At 40.4% G+C, this 19145-nt stretch overlaps 3 protein-coding genes across 3 annotated transcripts in view; 2 read left to right on the forward strand and 1 right to left on the reverse strand.

Annotated features, from left to right (window-relative positions):
* Positions 1 to 19145, forward strand: part of LOC115664782 (protein SEMI-ROLLED LEAF 2) — a 60683-nt gene that overhangs the window by 31588 nt on the left and 9950 nt on the right. The window lies entirely within an intron of this gene.
* Positions 4410 to 6499, reverse strand: LOC115680300 (uncharacterized). Its single transcript, XM_030604101.2, has 2 exons — positions 6238 to 6499; positions 4410 to 5335 (listed from the first exon to the last, which is right to left on the reverse strand). The coding sequence occupies exons 1-2, from the start codon at positions 6305 to 6307 to the stop codon at positions 4581 to 4583; spliced, it is 825 nt and encodes a 274-aa protein (XP_030459961.1). The 5' UTR covers positions 6308 to 6499; the 3' UTR covers positions 4410 to 4580.
* Positions 14963 to 18170, forward strand: LOC115680159 (uncharacterized). The gene is made up of 6 exons (XM_030603904.2): positions 14963 to 15082; positions 15305 to 15526; positions 15864 to 16037; positions 16134 to 16240; positions 16413 to 16720; positions 16979 to 18170. The coding sequence occupies exons 1-6, from the start codon at positions 15035 to 15037 to the stop codon at positions 17881 to 17883; spliced, it is 1764 nt and encodes a 587-aa protein (XP_030459764.1). The 5' UTR covers positions 14963 to 15034; the 3' UTR covers positions 17884 to 18170.

Genomic DNA, 19145 nt, shown 5'->3' on the forward strand with positions numbered 1-19145 from the left:
CTTGCCCACAAACATACGAGGAAAACTTATCTTCTTCCCACAAAACTTGAGTTGAAAAGAATGAAGGAGTCGATCAATGAATGAATGATTAAATCTCCTCGAACGTTGCGATGGGAAACCCCTTTTTTCCTGAGGTTTTGCCCTATAGTCCGGTGTGAACGGTGAAATTCTATTGGGGACTTCTTTTCTTGCGAGAGTCGATGAATGGGATTGAAAGCTGCTTTTTGTCCTTTAGTCTTGCATCAACATGCAAGCTTGCCCTGGCGAAACATCGCTGGCTAGAATCATCCTTCTTCGCTCTATGGAAAATGGCGACATTTCGGGCAATGCGGGGTCGACAATCGAAGAGCTAATCTCCTTGACATTTTCATGCCTTGGATAGCTCATTTTAGCTTTAATGGAAAACATATTATCTTTATGTGGATGGCGCTCCTATTGCCTCTTCAAACGTCAATTTCCATGCCCTTCTCCACCAAAGTTCCCTCCATGCAAGAATTAGGGGATTGATTTAACTTTTTATCATTGCGATTTGTTAGTAGTACAACATAGGGCTGATCGGTTCCCGGATGATCCGGCTCCCGAGTGGGCCAATGGAATCGGTGGCATATTCTGTTTTTTTTTTATTTTTAATTTTTCGTTATATACTCTCGTTAAATCAGTGTAATATAGTCAGATCAGTGTTTGATCTATGTTTTCAAATTAAACTTCTACTGCAGGTTCTAGCTCTCAAGGTTCTTATCATGGAGATACTCATAAATGCAATGGAAGCAAAATCACCATCATCCTATATAGGCTTTATTCAGCAACCATGGTACGTCATTTGTTCATGAACATACATCAAACACTGAGCTAAGAGTTTGTGTTGTAGACCTGTTAAACGGGTGGGTCGGGTCGGGTTTGGGTCGGGTCATAAATGGTCCGACCCAAATTGACCCATTAACCCGTTTATGATCCATTTATTCATAGTGTAAATATCTCGACCCATACCCGACCCAACCCATACCCAACCCATACCCGACCCGACCCATATTGCTAAAACACTTTTATATTTAACCTAATCTAGGAATACTTGTTTCTTATGATTTTTTTTTTAAAATTATACTACTAAAACATTTTATGCAATACAAAGTTAGTGAAAAAAATTTATAATTTTTTTTGAAAATTGAGGTTCTGTTTGTTTTACGAAAAATGCAACATTTCTAAAAAATATTTTCCATAAAGTCATTATCCAAGAAAATAAAAAAAATTAATATATTTTTTATTTTTTAAATCGAATTTTTAATTATTTTTTATTTTTATTTTTTCCCTTTTCCTTTATTTTTGGCCGATCGCCGGCCGCCGTGGCCGGCGATTGACCATAGGCGAGGACGAGCTCGCCGGCCTCAGGCGAGCTCGACCTCGCCGGATCACGGTGAGGTGGAGCCTCGCCGAGGCGCGGCTCGAGGCTCGCCGAGGCTAGCGAGCTCGAGCTCGCCAGGCCTCGGCGAGGCTCCACCTCGCCCGATTCGGCGAGGTCGAGGCTCGCCCGAGGTCGGCGAGCTCGAGTCTCGCCCGGATCGGCGAGGTGGAGCCTCGCCACGGGTCGGCAAGGCTCCGGCCTCGCGGGATCGGCGAGCCTCGAGGTCGCCGGAATCGGGCGAGCTCGAGGCTCGCCGGAATCGGGCGAGCTCGAGGCTCGCCAGATCGGCGAGGCTCGAGCCTCGCCCGAGGCCCGCGAGCTCGAGCTTCGCCGGCCTCCGGCGAGGTCGTCCAGCCCAGGTGGCCGGTCGCCGTGGCCGACCACTGGCCGGAATAAAAAAAAAAAGAAAAAGAAAGAAGAGAAAAGAAAAAACAAAAGAAAAAGAGAAAAAAAAAATTTTAATTTCGATTTTTTTTAAACATTTTTGTAAAGAGGGAGAAAGTGTGTGGATGGGTCTAGTAGGTGGGTTGGATATGGGTTCCAAACTCAACCCATTTAGATCCATTTATCTTTAAGCTTTAAAATTTAAAACCCATTTAAGGTTGACTCTTTAAAATTAAAGTGACCCCTATATGATCCATTTATTTTTAAATGGGTCATATATGGGTTTAAGACCCATTTTGACACCTCTATTGTGTTATGAATGAAGGATTATGGCTTTTTAGTTTTTACAGATTTGTAATAAATTAAAAAACAAATCGGTCCGATCCGGATAGACAAGGTGGGCGGCTTCACACATGGAACCGCGAATCAGATCGAAAATCACTGGTTCTAATTTTTTGAAATCGAAAACTGGACCAGTGCCCTCGAGAACTGCCTAGAACCGGCCGGTTCAGTCCGGTTCACATGGTTCTTTTTGCTCACCCTTACAATACAACATGTTGTTGGAGTGCTCGTACAATTTCCAATTCAATTTATATTAGTTTGGCATTGTGATTGCGGCTGAGATGAGTAGTGTGGGAAGAGCACGGCAGCCACACGACACCGTTTGCCACATCCGTGTTGATTGGGACGGGCCCTCTTGTGGAAGCTAGCTAATCGTCTCCATATATTGAGTGCGACCATGGACTTTGGCTCTCTCCCTCCGTTGAAAAGGAGATGTAACCACCAATCAATCGCCAATACATTCACATGCCCAGTGATCTATGACCGAAAATATGGTTCAATTATGGCGGTGCGGGTAGAATTGCCTCATCGGTGTCCAAGAAATTGAGCTTCGATGAAAGAGATTCAAATCTCCAATGCGATACCCAATTCTAACCTAGAGTCGGTGTTGGCAAAAATCAAAGATTATCAATCATGGTCTTCCTGAATGACACTTAATCCCAATGGATTGAAATCCTCCGCGGTTGTGGTACGATGTAGTAAAGAGACCTATCGGCGAATTTTCATTTTTTGTAGGTGATTTGTCTTTCCAACATCATCAGGTAAATATGATCTGGTGTTATAATGCTTTCTATGTAAGTAGTGGCTTGATTTGAAAGATTGTAGTTGCGTATCAAAATATGCTCGTGAACTCGAAATGGATAGTCTATTAAGGATAGCATGGGGCTGGTTCGACTATGAGAATGATTCTCGATGGCAAGTTTAGGATGCGTTTGTTAACATTTTTGCTCCCCAGAATAGTTATTTTTCAGAAATAGTTTTTTCTATTTCTATTCCCTAGACGAGTTTCTAAATAAAATAATGTATCTGGTAACTGCACAATAAAAAAGCATTTGGTACGACCCTAAAATTTTTTGTGACATGGGATTTTTTTTAGTTTTTTTAAAATTTTCTAAGATATTTTGATGTTTTTGAAATTTTCTTTTTTTCTCCTTTCTTCTTCCTCTTCTAGCCAGTCGCTGGGCCTTGTCGATGAACGGTGATCGGCTAGAGACAAGGGGCGGCAAGGTCGACTTCGCCGGCCCCGACGAGGTTGAGGGCGAGGTTGGCAAGGTCCCTTGTCTCTAGCCAGTCGCTAGCCATTGCCGAGGCCTGGTGACCGGCTAGAGGAGGAAGAAGAAGGAAGGAGAAAAAGAAAAGACAAAAAGAAAATGACATTGATTTAGAAATTGTTTTTGGGACCAAAGAAGTAGATTTATTTTACTTTTTGTTTCTGTTCCAAATCTATTCTCTGGCCACTTTTCTATTTCGGCGATAAAAAAATTAATTGACGTTACCAAACGGATTTATGTTCTTTTTTTGTTCCGAAGAACAAAAAAATATAAAGAAATAGGAGTGTGAGGTATAATTAGAGTTTTAGAGTGCATAAAATTCATGAAAAAGCAATGATTTGGAAAATGTTTTCCTCATCGACGAAAATATATTTAGGTATAGAAAATCAACAATGATTGAAATATTTTTTATGACAAATCTCCAATGTGATACCCAATTCTGACCCAGAGTCGTTTAGGCACAAATGATAGATTATCAATCATAGTCTTCTCAAACGACATTTAAATCCTAATAGAATGAAATCATCCGCAGTTATGGTATGATTTTAGTATTGAGACTTGTCGGCGAATTTTCATTATTAAAGGTGATTTGTCTTTCCAATATCATCAGGTAAATATGATCTGGTGTTATAATGCTTTGTATGTAAGAAGTGGCTTGATTTGGAAGAGTGTAGCTTCGTATCGAAATATGCTCATGAACCCGAAATGGATAGTCTATCAAACCTTCCATCAAAAATCATTCTCATAGTTGAACCAACCCCATGCTATCCTGAGGTATAATTAGAGTTTTAGACTGCATATAATTCATGAAAAAGCAACGATTTGGAAAATATTTTCCTCATTGCAGAAATATGTTTAGGTATATAGATCTTCAACAATGATTGAAATATTTTCGTTGACTGGTTTTTTAAAATGATACAAACAATCAATTTTGAAAAATATCTTTCAAATTATCGATTTTTCGCGAACAAGCGCACCGTTAATAACATTCATAAAGCTCAACTTGATAGCGATAGTTCGAAGAAGATATGATCATAACCTGCTCTGTGATGCACATAAAACAGTAATATACAGTAACAACAATGTTGATCAACCACAAAGAGCAGTTTAATCATATTTTATCTACTCTAATCATACAAAACTAATCTCACCAATTTTGCCGTCGAAAGCCTGCACTCTAAAACTTATAACTCTTCGTATGATTCGGAGTACGTAGTTGACTCATGAGCATCATAATTTTCAGAAGCCTCGGAGTAAGTAGCTGACTCGTGAGCATCATAATCTTCGGATGCGTCGGAGCTCTTGCCTAAAGGAGTTTCATAAGACTCTTCAGAACCTTCGAAACTTTTGTAAACTGGGGATTCATTAACTCCTGCTTCCTCTTCTTGAGGCTGAACAAACTGAAGCAAGAATTGCACTCCATTGACGACATCGTAAACCATAAGCCCGATCCTACCTCCAACCCAACTGCCTAGATGGCTTCCCACCAGATATCCGAACTTCCCAAGTCTCTGCTCGCCAAGGAACCCTCCAGCATAAGCACCAAACAGAGTCCCAGACCCCCTGAGAACACCCTCTGTCACCGTACCGCCATAGTAAATAGCTTCGAAAAAATCCCACCCTGAAGATATGATGGGTCCTATTATGCGTTTGGCCTGCCGACTCGCGAGTTTTGCCGCTTTGGCCCCTTCTTTCTGCGCCTGCGTGGCCGCGTCCTTGGCTGTTAACCCTTGTGATAATGCGTCGACAATTGCAGTCTCCATTGCGAGGTGCCTAGCCCTTTCGACATGGGCCGCCCGTATGTTGTAGAAATAGAGCTTCACACCCTCCTTCACTGAGCATGCAAGGGTTCCAGAGCCCATGTCAAGGCAATTTAATAATGTAAACTTTCCGCTCTGGGACGATGCCTCCTCCCCCATGAGCTCTCGGCATTTTTCAGCTGCAAAAGACCAAAGGTTGGTAAACATCATCACTTTTCATAGATGCCAAAAGATTGAAAAAGAAAATCCACAGGTCATTGTAGAGCCTTAACACACATATCTCAAAAAACCATAAAAGAAACCAATGTAATCACATGATTCCTCCAGCTCGGTGGATGATTATAAGCAAGCTCTGGCAATTATCTCTCCAACATCCTACTCGAATTCTCGTTGTCACGTTGCGTGACTGATGTTGATCAACAAAATGTACACTAAAATCTACTAAGTCGCTTAAGAAATAACAGGGGATACGCAGTTTGAAAATCGAAATGTTTCCGTACATGTTACCGTCTAGGCTGTCACAAATTAAATTGGATCCCTGTTAGATGCTCTAAGCAAATGGAAACAACATTAATGGGCATAATTTACATTTATTTCAGCAAGATACTATCTACTATCGACAATTCGGCCGGATTACTGCGACATGATAACAACTGGATCTTCAAGAGATTGCAAAAACTCAACACTTCATCACCCAACAACATAGGATGCGCCGATCACGGAAAAATACGAAATTTACATCAAGTAGAATACTTCATGAACTACCTACCCCCTTATCGATCTACTTCAACATCACATTCCCAAAATTAGGAAAAAGAGATTCTAAACAAAACCCACAAGCACAAGCACCATGATTCGACTAGCAGGAACACTGATCACCCAATTCTGTATTCAAACAAAGAATTGCAGCCCAAGACTCGAACTCGCACATCACGGAAACCAAACTGCACAATCGCTTCAATTTCACCAAAACCCAGTTCGGACCAAGATCTAAACTCCTCAAAACTTGCGGTTGCGGGGGAGAAGGAACGATATTTACAGACCGAACGCGGTAGAGCAGATCTATGCAAAATTACAGTACCCGTGATGCTGAGTGCGATGATGCCGGCGACGAAGACCAGGAGCTGAACTCTCTTCCGCTGGATATCCATCGCTACCCAGCAGCAACAATGCGCCGATTCAAGAACCCTCGTTCAGATTTGGCCCCAACCCAATAGAATTTCAAGGGAATGGACCACATCAAACGGGGAAAGATCGAAGCTTTTCACGCAGAGGGAAAGAATCTGAAGCGCCCGCGGAGAGTGGGAGCGAAGTTGAACACGAAGTAGGAAGGAGGAGGGCGAATGATCGGGCGATTAGCGTGAACGCGCCAATTGGGATCGAAAGGTCAACGCTACGAAGAACGGATAGTGGGCCGGGCTTACGTTGTCCGGCCCGGCCCATCGGGAAGGTAACGGGCCCATTGAAGTTTGATGATTGGACCCCGTTTTTTTTTTAAGGTTGTTCGGAGAACTGGAATGGGGTTAGCCAAATTGGTTGAGAATCGATGTTGGTTTGCATTCGTGGATTCTAGGCGTGGGTCCGAGCCCCCGGGCTGCGAAAATGATGTCGGAACTATCGGTACTGGTCTCCCGCCCTGCGATTCTCGGGTCGCGGTGGGGCGTTGAGAATGCGATGGCTTGATCGGGTTTATGGTGTGCTTTGAGATGTCCGAAATGCCAACCTCATACAAAAAGAGGTTCTCGTGACATGCTCAAACATCTCGATGGATGGCAACGAGTGTTGAAATACAAAAATGTGTCGTCGATTTTAAAGCACGGATTCGTTGCAAAGCAATCTTTGTGTTGATGCCAATTAACAACAATTAGGGGTGAGCATGGTCCGGGTGGTCGGTTCCCACCATGGAACCGGGAACTGCTCACTAAGGATTTGTTCCTAAAAATTAGAATTGAAAACCGCCCGTTGGTTCCATGGATCCACTTGAGAATCGGACCGTCGGTCCTATCCTGTTCCCGGGTGAGTCCATGGAATCTGTCTCACCAAGTTTCACGCAAATGGAGGTGACCGAGAGCAAAAGAGGGAGTTGATAAATGGCCGGAGGCGTGGCCGTGAGTTGAAAGTCAAGGCAGTGAGTCGATGGGCGATGAGCTTAAGAGTCAAGTGCTTGAATGACAGATAGAGAGACGACTTAAACAAAGTAAGAGTAAGATAAGACGAGCACTTAGTTAATGAGCGTTGAGCTTTAGATTAGGGATTTTAGGGTTTTCATTTTTCTTAAAATGTTTTTTTTCTTTTTTTGGTTGGAAATTTTCTTAAAAGTTATATATATTACCGATCCGGTCCGAATGGGTAGGCGGACGGTTCCACGCCTAGAACTGGGAACCGGATCAGTACTCATTGGTTCTAGTGAATTGGAACTGAGAACCAGATCGGTCCCCACAAGAACCACCGGTTCCGATCCGATCCGATTCCGGGTGGTTCCCGGTTTCTTTGCCCACCCCTAATAACAACATTATGCATATATTATTTTTAGGGAAAATTGTCCAAAAAGTTTTAAACATATTGTATGAATGTCAATTCAGTTTTAAATCTTTCAATTGTGCCAGTTTATTCCTTAACCCTTTGACGATTTGCCAATTTAATCATAAACTTCTTGATGATTTGTCAATTTAGTCATAAACCTTTTGACTATTTGTCAATGTAATCATTCCGGCCAAATATCCAAATAATAGGTTTAGAATTAAATTGGCAAATCTTCAAAAGGTGTATGAATAAATTGACACAAATAAAGGTTTATAACTTAATTGGCAAATCGTCAAAAGGTTTAATACTAAATATTATAGCACAATTGAAAGGTTTAATGAATTGATCTAAGTACAATGGGTTTAGGACATTTTGGATAATTTTACCCTTATTCTTACCACAATCTTCTCCCAAATACTAGCGTTAACCTTCAAAATGGGAAACTCGTAGAAATTAATAATATGCCACAAGTGGAAGTTGAACATATGATCCTGTTAGAGAAATGAAAACCCTCGTATTCCTAACGTTCATAGCGATAGCTGCGAAAACGGCACCGTAAAATCTCCATAGCTAAAAATTTAGAACACAATAATGTATAAAAATAGATTTGCTCACTTGATTTGGAATTTATTGTTCTTAATGCAGGATAGCGACAATCCAGAACTCAAGTACATCTCCTCTATTGCCCCATCACTGGCTCAATGAGACTATTCCTCGCGAATTGCGTTTTATAATTGCTCCTTATGAGAGGTTATTTGTACATCCGGGTTAGAGGAAAGATTTGAGCACTATTTATAGATTTCTCAGCCACAGACTCTCTCATTGCAAGCCGGGCTATTCTTGACCCCACTAGCCAGCCTTCTATTAGACTTATTAAGAATATTTATATTTTAATTTTTACGATAAATTTCAATATCAGTGAATATATCTCACATAAGAAAACGCTTACACATAGCCCCCTTACACATAGCCCCATCTTCTTTTGTCCGATCACCTTCATTCATCATAAGGCTTTCGACCAAGAGGCGAGGAGCTCGACGATTCGATCGTCAAACGTGTCCCAATGACCAAAGTCAGTGTGGAAAGGACGATTCTTTTGCAGCCGACGCACGCTGTGGAAAAAGGGATTGCAAGTGTTATCATGTCAGTGTTGGTGCGAGCTCCCAGCAGAGTTATGACTTCTGTGTCAACTCCAGCTCCAGCTCATCCAAACTTCGACTGACACTCGAGTGCCTTGGAGAAAAGACCATGTTTGATTCCTTTTCTTCTTTCGTTTTCAATTCTTATCGGGTATGCAGTAGTTTTTCAAGATTTGGAAGAATTTCAGGATCACGAGAGATTAGCATCTTTGGCCGGTAAATGTTCCCATCTTGAATTAGAAATTCCGGACTCGCAATGTACTTCACTAATCTCACGGATCAAAGCAAAGTTTGAGCAAAAATCCCGCTGCCAATGGTCCACATATGCAATCATTTGCACTTGGCGGTACGGAACTCGTACTGTATGCCTAATCGACATACATAAATGTATTTTTTAACGTCAACATGAAACGAAACGAAAAAATAATAATTTATGAATGTGTTTAAGCTCAGCTCACTAGGGTTTAAGTAAAAATCCACCATAGGAATGGTCCTTGCTCCTTCCTTGAAGATAAAAGAGACTTGGCCGACCTGAATATATATATCTTGAAAGTGGGTCGTGGACATTTCAATGAGCAATGACCCCTCTCATGATTAGAAAGTGTGGAGAGGGGCAAAATAACGAACTGCAACATCAAATCAAGACTCCCGAGTTCAACTAGGGCAAAAGCATTCCACTCATGAGCACACAAACGTGGAATTCTCGATGCTTCGACATACGTTTCAAAAGGAGTAAAGATGGACACCGAAACGTGCAACTTTGGTTCCCAAGTTCCACGCATGGCTTCTCATCATCAGAAGAAATGGATCCCACCAAAGATCCTGTGCATGTATCTTGATTCTGCATTTTACTCTAATAAGAGCATGGTATGGAGTGTGCATGGCTATGATACTCAAGATCTCAACCCTTAAAAGTGTAGGTGATCTACTTTTAGTACAAATGTGTATGACCGATATGAACACGGGAGTTAAGAAGCATAATCAATCACTTCTGTATGGTAATGAGTCGAGTTTCGGAACAGTCTCGGCTTTCAAGATTTTCGATTACTTCAAGATTTTCTATGCAAATTGTAAAATTTTGTGAGACCAGAGCCAACTGATATGAAAGTTTAGGTTCTTAAACGAATATGTGATTTGATAGCTAAATCTTATAATACTCACCCTCACGCGTAGGCTGGACTTTTGGCCCATGATTAAGAGTCGAAACGTATAACAGAGGAAGCAAATAAAGGGTCGATAAAGATTTGAACTCATGATCTCCCGTTACTGTACCACTAAAAATTCTCTTAAAACAACAATTGGCCATGAGAACACAAAATATTGCATAAATGTTACACAAACATTAAAGAAGAGAAGAAGAAACGAAAATGAGTGTGGGGACCAATCCCCAAGCTGGTGCACACTTCAGTCCATCTCATTCTTCCACCATGTAGATATATGTCAGGAATTTCTCCTCACGCCCTATATTTATCTATGTTGGGAGTGGCATGTGACGACTGCAAAATCACAATCGATGCCCCATCAAATCCAAACTTGTGCTTTCCTAGAAAGTGATTAGGTCATCTACCGGGGTCAGAAGAAAGATGGCCCCCCTTCTCGAAATCGACAGCAACTTTGTGAGAAGTTCATGTGTGGAAAGAGAGGCATGTGCCATCTTCTATCTAATTTTTCATAATCATTCCCTTTGGTGTGCTTAGCCTCTCTCTTATCCATTTGAAGCTTTTGAGCAGCCCCACGAAAGGGTCCTCCATCAATCTCAAGACTAAAAAAGCTTGTAGGGTCGATAGAGAATAAATTGAAATGTTGACATGCTCTTTGGAAATGATTTAAAGAAGCGAATCTTCTTACATTTCTTTAAATCACTAATTTATGTATTGAGATAGTCGGGTCTCTGCACTAGTCTTTTTTTTATCACGAAAAAGATTGTTAATTAGATGAGGTGATGACGGTCCTGTTGATCAATTATTTATGCAGTTGTTGTAGTTTTGTTTCAAAATCTAGGTGATTTCATCGTATGTATGGAGTAAAAACCGTACAATTCCCAAAACCAACTTCATACGTGACATTGAGAAGAGACTTACACTCAATTCTTGAGAACTTCTTTAGGCTTTTATTGCATATAATTTAGCGGAATTCATTGAACTCACAAGGTTAGACACTTTCGGTTAATTGCACAACAATTTGATGGTAAAAAGAAGATTACATCCCTAATTTGAATTTTCTAGGTCGTTGGGGGAGGGGTGAGGGTAGTTAGTCATCACTAGCCAAAGTAATCATCTAGATGGATAATAAAGTTCGCTGGAGATGCTGACCCCTATATTGTTAAATTGCTTGATTTGAATCCACTTCCAAACTCTATCCCAAGGGAAGAAATAGTGGAAAGCACTAATTTATTTTGGAGATAAATGTACAGGAAATTCTAAAACTTATCATAAAAGTATAATTGAGTTCTAAAATTTTTAAAAAGTGAAATCAAGTCATAAAACTTACGAAATTGATTCGATCAAGTACTTTCGTTAGCTCCGTCCAATTAGGCTAATGGAAAATGCTCATGTGTCTTATTTTATTATCTTCTTGAGACACGTGGAGCGCCACGTTAGAAAAAAGTATTCAAAGATTAAAAAAAATACAAACTATATTAAATTTAAAAAATAAAAAAAAAAGCCAATTTTTTTAATAAAAAAAACCAAACTCGAATCAACGGTTGTGGCCAAGCCCTCATAGGTGGCCGCTGGGAAGGGCTGACGAAGGTCACTTGGGCCTTCCCAAAACCAGGTGACCCTCACCTAGGGCGGACCCTTCTCAGTGGCCACTGGCGAGGGCCATAGCCGTTGAGTTGAATTTGTGTGTGTGTATGTGTATTTTTTTTTATTTTAGCTTTTTTTAAATCTAATTTAGTTTGTATTTTTTATTTTTTTGAATATTTTTTTTGCCGTGTCGCTTAGTGGGCATCGCCACGTGTCTTAAGAAAATAATAAAATAAGACACGTTAGCATTTTCCATTAGCCTAATTGGATGGAGTTAATAGAAGGACTTGATTAAATCATTTTGACAAGTTTTAAAATTTGATTGCACTTTTTGAAAGTTTTAAGACTTAATTGTACTTTCATGACAAATTTTAGGACTTCAAGTGCACTTATCCCTTTAAATTAAATGATCGTCGGAAATTGGAATGAAGAGATTTTCAGGTAAACCGAGAGTACAACAATTCTGTCCACTCGAAACCAATATTGAGTATCGAAATACTTTGACATGTCACAATCAACTTCGGGCGCTGCGAAATGTCGTATGCCCAAAACGCATAAAAGTTTCACCGTAAAAAATAAGGTTTTCGTTTTTACTCAGCCGCTAGACACATTTAAGTTCCCAAAAACAATAGAAACTAAAGTAATTGTCCATCTCGCACTCCGATCGCCTCTCCAACTTTACCCGGTATGCAGAGACGAGGTGACAACCACCCTTGATAACGTTTTGCGAAAACGGATTCTGGGTCATGAAATTTTTCCGGATTAGCCAAAAACACAAAAAAAAAAAAAAAAGTAGAGACATTGATTCATAGAATAGCCTACTTATAAATTTGTATCTAAGTTACACATCCAACGAGTTTCAATCTTATCACACTACAGACTCCTTCCACTTATTTACTAGATAAGAATATCATATTAATTAATACATAATCACACATACTAATGATGGCTTCAATCAATGCTTATCCATCTACCTAGAAGTTGCTCTGGATCTCTTTCACTTAACTGGTGGATCTCCACAAAGGTGAGATGTCCTGATCTGCCGTCTTGTCATTGCATGACCTCGCATGATATCTTTATCAATTTTCTCCCACGGGCACTGCAATTTTTAAGTACAAAAATGAGTTGCACGTGCCCAAGTTTTCATATTATAGAATAAGCTATTGGCTAAATCCTCCCATTACTTTAATGATTGTGACGATCTTCCATCATGACTCCCTCCATCAAATGTGATCATCTCTTTTAAAGATGACTCGGACGAGGACCTTGGATGTTCCCAAGTGGTGCACATGCAAGAAACTCCTTATTTTATACTACACTATCTCTATACATGGTTGCAAATCTAAAGTAAGTTTGGAACACATAACATTCCATTTATCTAGAACATCATGTGAACTCCAAATAAATCGAACAAGCGATCGACCTGATATTGGTCCGTAGGATTCACTAGAATGCCTGAAAATTTTCAAGTGTGGTTCCTATCAACCGAATTCCATGTATGTCCCTCTCATGAAGAAAGGAATAATAGCGACTTAGTAAGCTGTAAATTTTAGAATGGATGTTTACTTAAAACATACCTTTTGGTGTTTCTAGTTGGAAAGCATACATGAACCCAATCATATGGAGACTTGAGCCAATGTCAAATTGAGTGCATACAAGTGCTTGCTATTGCCTTTTGGGCCGGCGGCCACTGTTGAACACTTATGGACCTTTAAGGGATCAAAATTTCCATAGTTTTTTTTTTTTGGTAAAGAAAATTTCCATAGTTGATGTACAGTTCAATCATTATCCACTTTAGAAAGAAGAAGTCCCACTTTTAGTTCTTTGCTCTTTATGAGATGTCATTTTCCCTCGGGGATAATTGGCAATTGGACAAAGGAGCTTGAGTTTGGCTCGAGGAAAAATTGTTGTGGGGTGCCCCCTTCATATATGATATGTTTGAGTCATTGAATCTGACGAGCTGTACGTTTAAATTTGATGACGCATGCCTCTATTATGGCTTTAAGTGACATGACGGCTCTCATGCTTTCGACCAGGGGCTGCCCCCGAGCCTCTATGTTAGGGAAATTCGCGAAATTCTAACTCGTTCCTATTGATACCTAGTTTGCATAAGCTTTATATTTCATGTCGTGAATTTTGATAATGAATTCGTTTTTCAGTTTAGATATGAATTTTTGAATTTAAGGTTTAACGATGAATTCTACTAAATGCATGAATAAAAAATTATGATATTGGAGATTAATCTTTTTTGGGGTTACGGAAAAATAACTATCACACGACGTAAAATATGCTTCGCAATGGCATTTCTGCATGAAAAATTTAAGTAACCCAGAAAACTTATGAGTGCATATTTCCACTCAAATGCCCAAATTACAATCTGAAGAAGCTAATATAAGAGGATGACCTTCTGGTTCTAATTTATGCTCTAATCTTAACTAGTTCCTTGAACCTACAAAGAATGTACAATTGAAAGTGAGAAGCATGAAATAAAACTCTTATGTTAATAAAAGTCACACTAGATGCCTCCTATGTTTCTCTCAACCACAGTCAAACATGAGCTTGTTAATTGCTAAGTTATCTACATAATTTTTTTTGGGCAAAAAAAAAAACTTGCAATATATCTGGAAATTTGGAGGGAATTGAATTGCCGGGTGTTTTTTTTTTTTCTTTACTAAGTTAATTCCGTTAAGGTTGGACGAGTGAATAAAATTTCAAAAATAGATTTTGCCTCATATTCCCCAACAAACAGACAGTAGTCAGATCTCGCAGGACTCTTAAATTCACTCGAGATTTTCTCTTTACTTAATCTTTTTCTTTTATGCTGGAAAATCAAGTATTGGAGAGTACCGTTTTATCTATCGGATTAGGACTTCTCAGAGGGATATTGCTTACAACCACTTTCAATGGATAAAATTTATCACATCTGAAAAAAACAGATCGATCCACACGAAGTAAAGCAACCCAGAGAATATGTGAAAGCATCTCGGAATATACCGACACAAAAAGAAAGGTTGAACGTTACAATTTGTGATTGGTTTTCTCTATTAAACCGGTCACCAGACTCACTCTGTAGAGAGATATACATCGACTCCATATGGTTTTCTTAACATGGTTAAATGAAAACGGTTCAAATCCAACGCTTAGTCATAGAATACGTATGTCCATTTGGATTTTCTTTTGGGTATGTATGTATATGTATATAATAGATTAGCCCATGCAAGATTGTGACGTATTCATGTGGGCTCTCTCTTTTTTTCTCCTTTAGATTTTCAGAATCTGGTGTTGGCTTCTTTCTGGATCTATAAATAGAAGCGGAGTTGCGTGCACTGCTCTCACTCGTCTCTGCAACCGGTTTTACTTCCATCATCATACCAACAGCCCTCTCTCTTCTCTTCTCTTCCCCTCTCTTCTCTTCTCTTCATCCTTATTTTGCTCCCAATCTCATCTCACGGTTTCAGTCAACCGAAGAATGGTCATGGCGTCACCATCAAAGCCTACACCAGAATCTCGCAAACAGGTTCTTCCTCTTCTTTTTTGGATGCTTATGATGTCAAGAACCATCAAAAAGCGAAAAGATGTAATGCACAATGGTGATGATAATGTCGATGCGTCATCTGGGTCTCTTCTTGGGTTAACAGATCGTTGAACTGCGTAGACAAGTTTGAAAATTTCTTGCCATGCACGAAGAGATCTCCGAATCTTTTTTGGATGTTCATGATCTACTGCTGTCTTTCTGCAGGCTAAGAGATTCGCTGAGACTCTCAAGAACTTGCCTCTGCTGGGGCTACGGCTCAATAAGACCGACTCTTTCGTGTACCAGGCAAGAATGGGAAGGCCCCAGAAATCAAAGCCCTCTCGTCAACCTGCACAGGTCGGTGACCCCCTAGCGGAACTTCAACGCAGAGAGAAGTTAAAAGCCGCACACATTCCTGCTACATTAATCAGAATTGGTTCGTGCCAGGTAACTACCGACTTGGTTTCGGTCCTGTAATATTTTGTGACTCCGCTCCCAACTGTACTTAACTATTAAGCCGTTAGACAACGGTGTGGTTTAATATTTAAATATTTTAATAATCTCAGCTAGATTTTGGCCTAACGTTTGAAAAAGATTTAAACTTGGACCAATGTAAAATTTTGTGGAATGGCTGCTAATTATTTTAGACGCTTCAGCTGTTCTATTTAATTTTTTTTTTAATATTCTAGCAACTTCTTGATAAGTTACAATTGATGAGGAAGAGCAGAAATTTTCTTTTGTCACTTTCTTTTTGTTAAGTAACCAACGGTGTATACGCGTGCAGCTTGCTTCTGTACATGAAGCAGATTTGGTAGCAAAGTTCTACTTCGCAACGAGGAAATTAGTCTGGGAAGTGCTCGCGAACGGAACGAAGAATAAGATGGAGATACCATGGTCGGACATTTCTGCTATAAGAGCCACTATTGAAGAAAACAAGCCGGGAATCCTCGAAATTGAGGTTGCAAATTATATCTTTCGACCCACGAATTTTTTGAGTTACGATCTGGCATTTTTTACCATAATACTAATGTGATCCAGTCACTGTCGTGTGCAGTTGCACCAGCCGCCCACCTTCTACGGGGAGACTGATCCGCAGCCCCGGCATCACTCGATTTGGATCTCGGCGGATGATTTCACTGGCGGCCAAGCTCTTATGTGCAGGTACTTACATTATCTTGTTGGGTACATCAGCCACATATTTCAGTATTTCCTGTCACTATATGATAATGAACTACAGTGTACATAAATGACTTCACAGGTTTAGTCATATAATAGAAACTGATAATTTGATCCATCCAATATGAAGTAATGCTTATTCTTGGTCTCTTCTCAGGAGACACTATCTTGAATTTCCTTCAGCGGCCCTCGACAAGAGCTACGTCAAGCTTCTGAACAGTGACCGCCGTTTGCTTGAGTTGAGCCAGAGCGGCTTTCCGAGCAGTGTAGAAACCACATTCTGCACGTTGCAACACTTTAATTTGGATATATATCCCCCAAGATTAGCAATCGCGATGCCACAAGCGCGTCAGGTCCTTCGTCAAAGCGCAAATCTGCCGGCGTTGACCCCCCAGCAGAGACGATCGTATGAAGCAGCGAAGCAACAAGCCCTTCAATGGAAAAATTCTACCCCGCCAATGTCAGGTATGGAGCGTCCTCGTCGTGGTTCTTGGCGAGAAAGTTTTAGTCACCTTGAGAGTTTACTTCTTTTTTACTTCTATAGAGATACCTGTGGAATATGATCACTTTATTCGTCACCTTTACGTCATATGTTTCTGTCCCTCCCTTATGTTTCATATAGTCTTCCCTTTTCACTAAATATGCATAAATCAAAACTGGAAATTTGTCTCAAAACAATCACAGGCTCACTTTCTTCACTCTCAATTTGTTGGTGTAACACAGTATTGGATTCTCGACATCTCGAAAACCACAGATTGGAGAATTCACAAATGACTCCATGGGATCAAGTACCTCGCGACTTCTCCCAGTTCGAAGCCCTTCCGCCTCTACACCCTGCAGCCGCAGCCAGTCCAGCCCTCTATCATAGAGAAGATTTGTACTCGCCCTATGTTGGAGATGCAGGGGTCCTCCCCCTGCAGACTCCTGCAATCATGAGGAATACACAAGCACAACGGCGGTTATTCTCCGATCCAATCAGTTCATATCACCCGAGGCTTCCACCTGCAATTCACGGCACTTTCGCATTGCCCATAGATTCGCTGAGTGCGATAGGTTCTGCCAGCAATAGTGATGCAATGGGTGTCAGACAGGAGCATAATGGATATGCTGACAGTGGCGGGCAATTCATCATTGGTCCCTCGGAGCAGAATGGCACTTTCACAACACCGACAGGTATGCCGAGTGCAGTAGGTTTTGCAAGCGATGGCGTTGCAATGGGTTTCCAACAGGAACATGATGGATACGCGAACAGTAGCGGGCAATACATCATCTGTCCCTCGGAGCAGAATGGCACTTTCGCATCACCGATAGGATCGCCAAGTGCAGTAGGTTCTGCAAACAATGGCAATTCAATGGATGGATGTGCTAACAATAACCAGCAACTCATCTTCGGTCCCCCAGAGCCGAATGGCACTTTCACATCACCAGTAGGTTCGTTTGCAGTAGGATCTGCAAGCCATGGCGATGCAATGGGAGTTGGACAGGAACATAATGGATATGCTAGCATCGACGGGCAATTCAACTTTGGTCCATCTGTGTCTGAAGAACAAATTTATGAGCAACTTGCTCCTTTGATGCGCCATCAAGCTTACGAGCGAAAACCGCACGGTGGATCACCTTGGAAATGATGTTCTGTGTCAAACTCTGATTCAAGACTCAAGGAGTGAAAACTTGGGTTGAGCTGAGGAATTCATCAGTAGGGCAGTCACAGTTTTTCAACTTGAGATTAGGCTGAGTTGAAGATGTTGGGGGCTTCTCTTTTCGTTTCTGTTCTTTTTTTTTCCTTTTCTGCTCTTTATTGTAGCCAAAGTGGGGTCTTCTTCGTTTCTTTTCCAAGTTTTGTTGCTGAAAACTAAATTGGGATGAGTACAATCTTATCTCCACCTTGCAGTCTGTAATATGGGCCGCAAACTTAATTTGTCAGCAATTCAAATGCTCGAACTTAGGATGCCTACCACTGTAAACTTAATATCGAAAGGCATTAAAGAAATTTTTTTTGTCAGTACCTGAATTTGGCACTTCAATTTATAAAATAAAGCTAGAAATCTCTGACATTCACCATAAAAAAAAAGATGGATCACTTCAACCTTTACATAAGCCAAATCTTTTCTTTAACCATGCAAGCCGGAAACGTTGATCCCTATTTGTTGGTCATTGTCTGTCATTTTAACCATACAAGCCGCTTTTTATGAATTCAATGAAGCAAGTTGTTTTTTTTTTTTTTTCTTTCGGGTTAATTCCATTTTAGGTTTTTTATTTGGAGAAGAACGCTAGAAGTGCCAAAAGTTGTATACCGCGCTCACTTAAGTGTCACTTAAAAAAAAAAACGATCCTTTAAGTACCAACTCCGATCCGAATCGCCGGAAATCCACTAACTCAAAAAACAAGAAGGCAGAAGTATTCCCTTGTTAATAAATCTGATCAAAAGCCACAGTTTGGTGATTAGAGTCTCCAGGAAGTGATGATGAGTAGAATCGACAACGTGGAGGAACCTTTTGGAATAAACATTTAATTACAAATGCCACGTAAGACTTATGGCCGGAAGTTATCGTCGGAGGCACTTAAGTGATTGTTTTTTTTCGATTTGGTACTTAAGTGATCGGGCGAAAACTTTTGGCATTAAAGTGAGGACCAGAGACAACTTTTAGCACTTTTAGAGTCCTTTCGCCGTTTTTTTCTTTATTAAGTTAATGCCATTGAGGGAATCAAGTTCAGAAAAAGATTTGCTTCATCTTCCCCAGCAAAGACACAGTAGTCAGATTTTGTAGAACTCCAGTTCAGACAACTCATGAAGGTTCTCTGTTTTTTTTTCTATCTTTTGATTGTAGAACATCAAATGGTAGAGAATTATTGATATGTGCAAAGTAATCGTTTAGGAGGACTACTCTTT

This window comes from Syzygium oleosum, unplaced genomic scaffold (genome assembly GCF_021117445.2).
Source record: "Syzygium oleosum isolate NSW1041296 unplaced genomic scaffold, Sole_v2.1 Sole_v2.06, whole genome shotgun sequence".
Lineage (NCBI taxonomy): Eukaryota > Viridiplantae > Streptophyta > Magnoliopsida > Myrtales > Myrtaceae > Syzygium > Syzygium oleosum.

Excerpts from the sequence above, each read along its gene's own strand:
- LOC115680159 (XM_030603904.2), top strand. The coding sequence starts at position 15,035 with ATGGTCATGGCGTCACCATCAAAGCCTACACCAGAATCTCGCAAACAG. Across the intron at positions 15,527-15,863 it reads TCAGAATTGGTTCGTGCCAG|CTTGCTTCTGTACATGAAGC; the intron begins GTAACTACCGAC and ends ATACGCGTGCAG. Across the intron at positions 16,721-16,978 it reads TTCTACCCCGCCAATGTCAG|TATTGGATTCTCGACATCTC; the intron begins GTATGGAGCGTC and ends GGTGTAACACAG.
- LOC115680300 (XM_030604101.2), bottom strand. The coding sequence starts at position 6,307 with ATGGATATCCAGCGGAAGAGAGTTCAGCTCCTGGTCTTCGTCGCCGGC. Across the intron at positions 5,336-6,237 it reads CATCGCACTCAGCATCACGG|CTGAAAAATGCCGAGAGCTC; the intron begins GTACTGTAATTT and ends GGTCTTTTGCAG.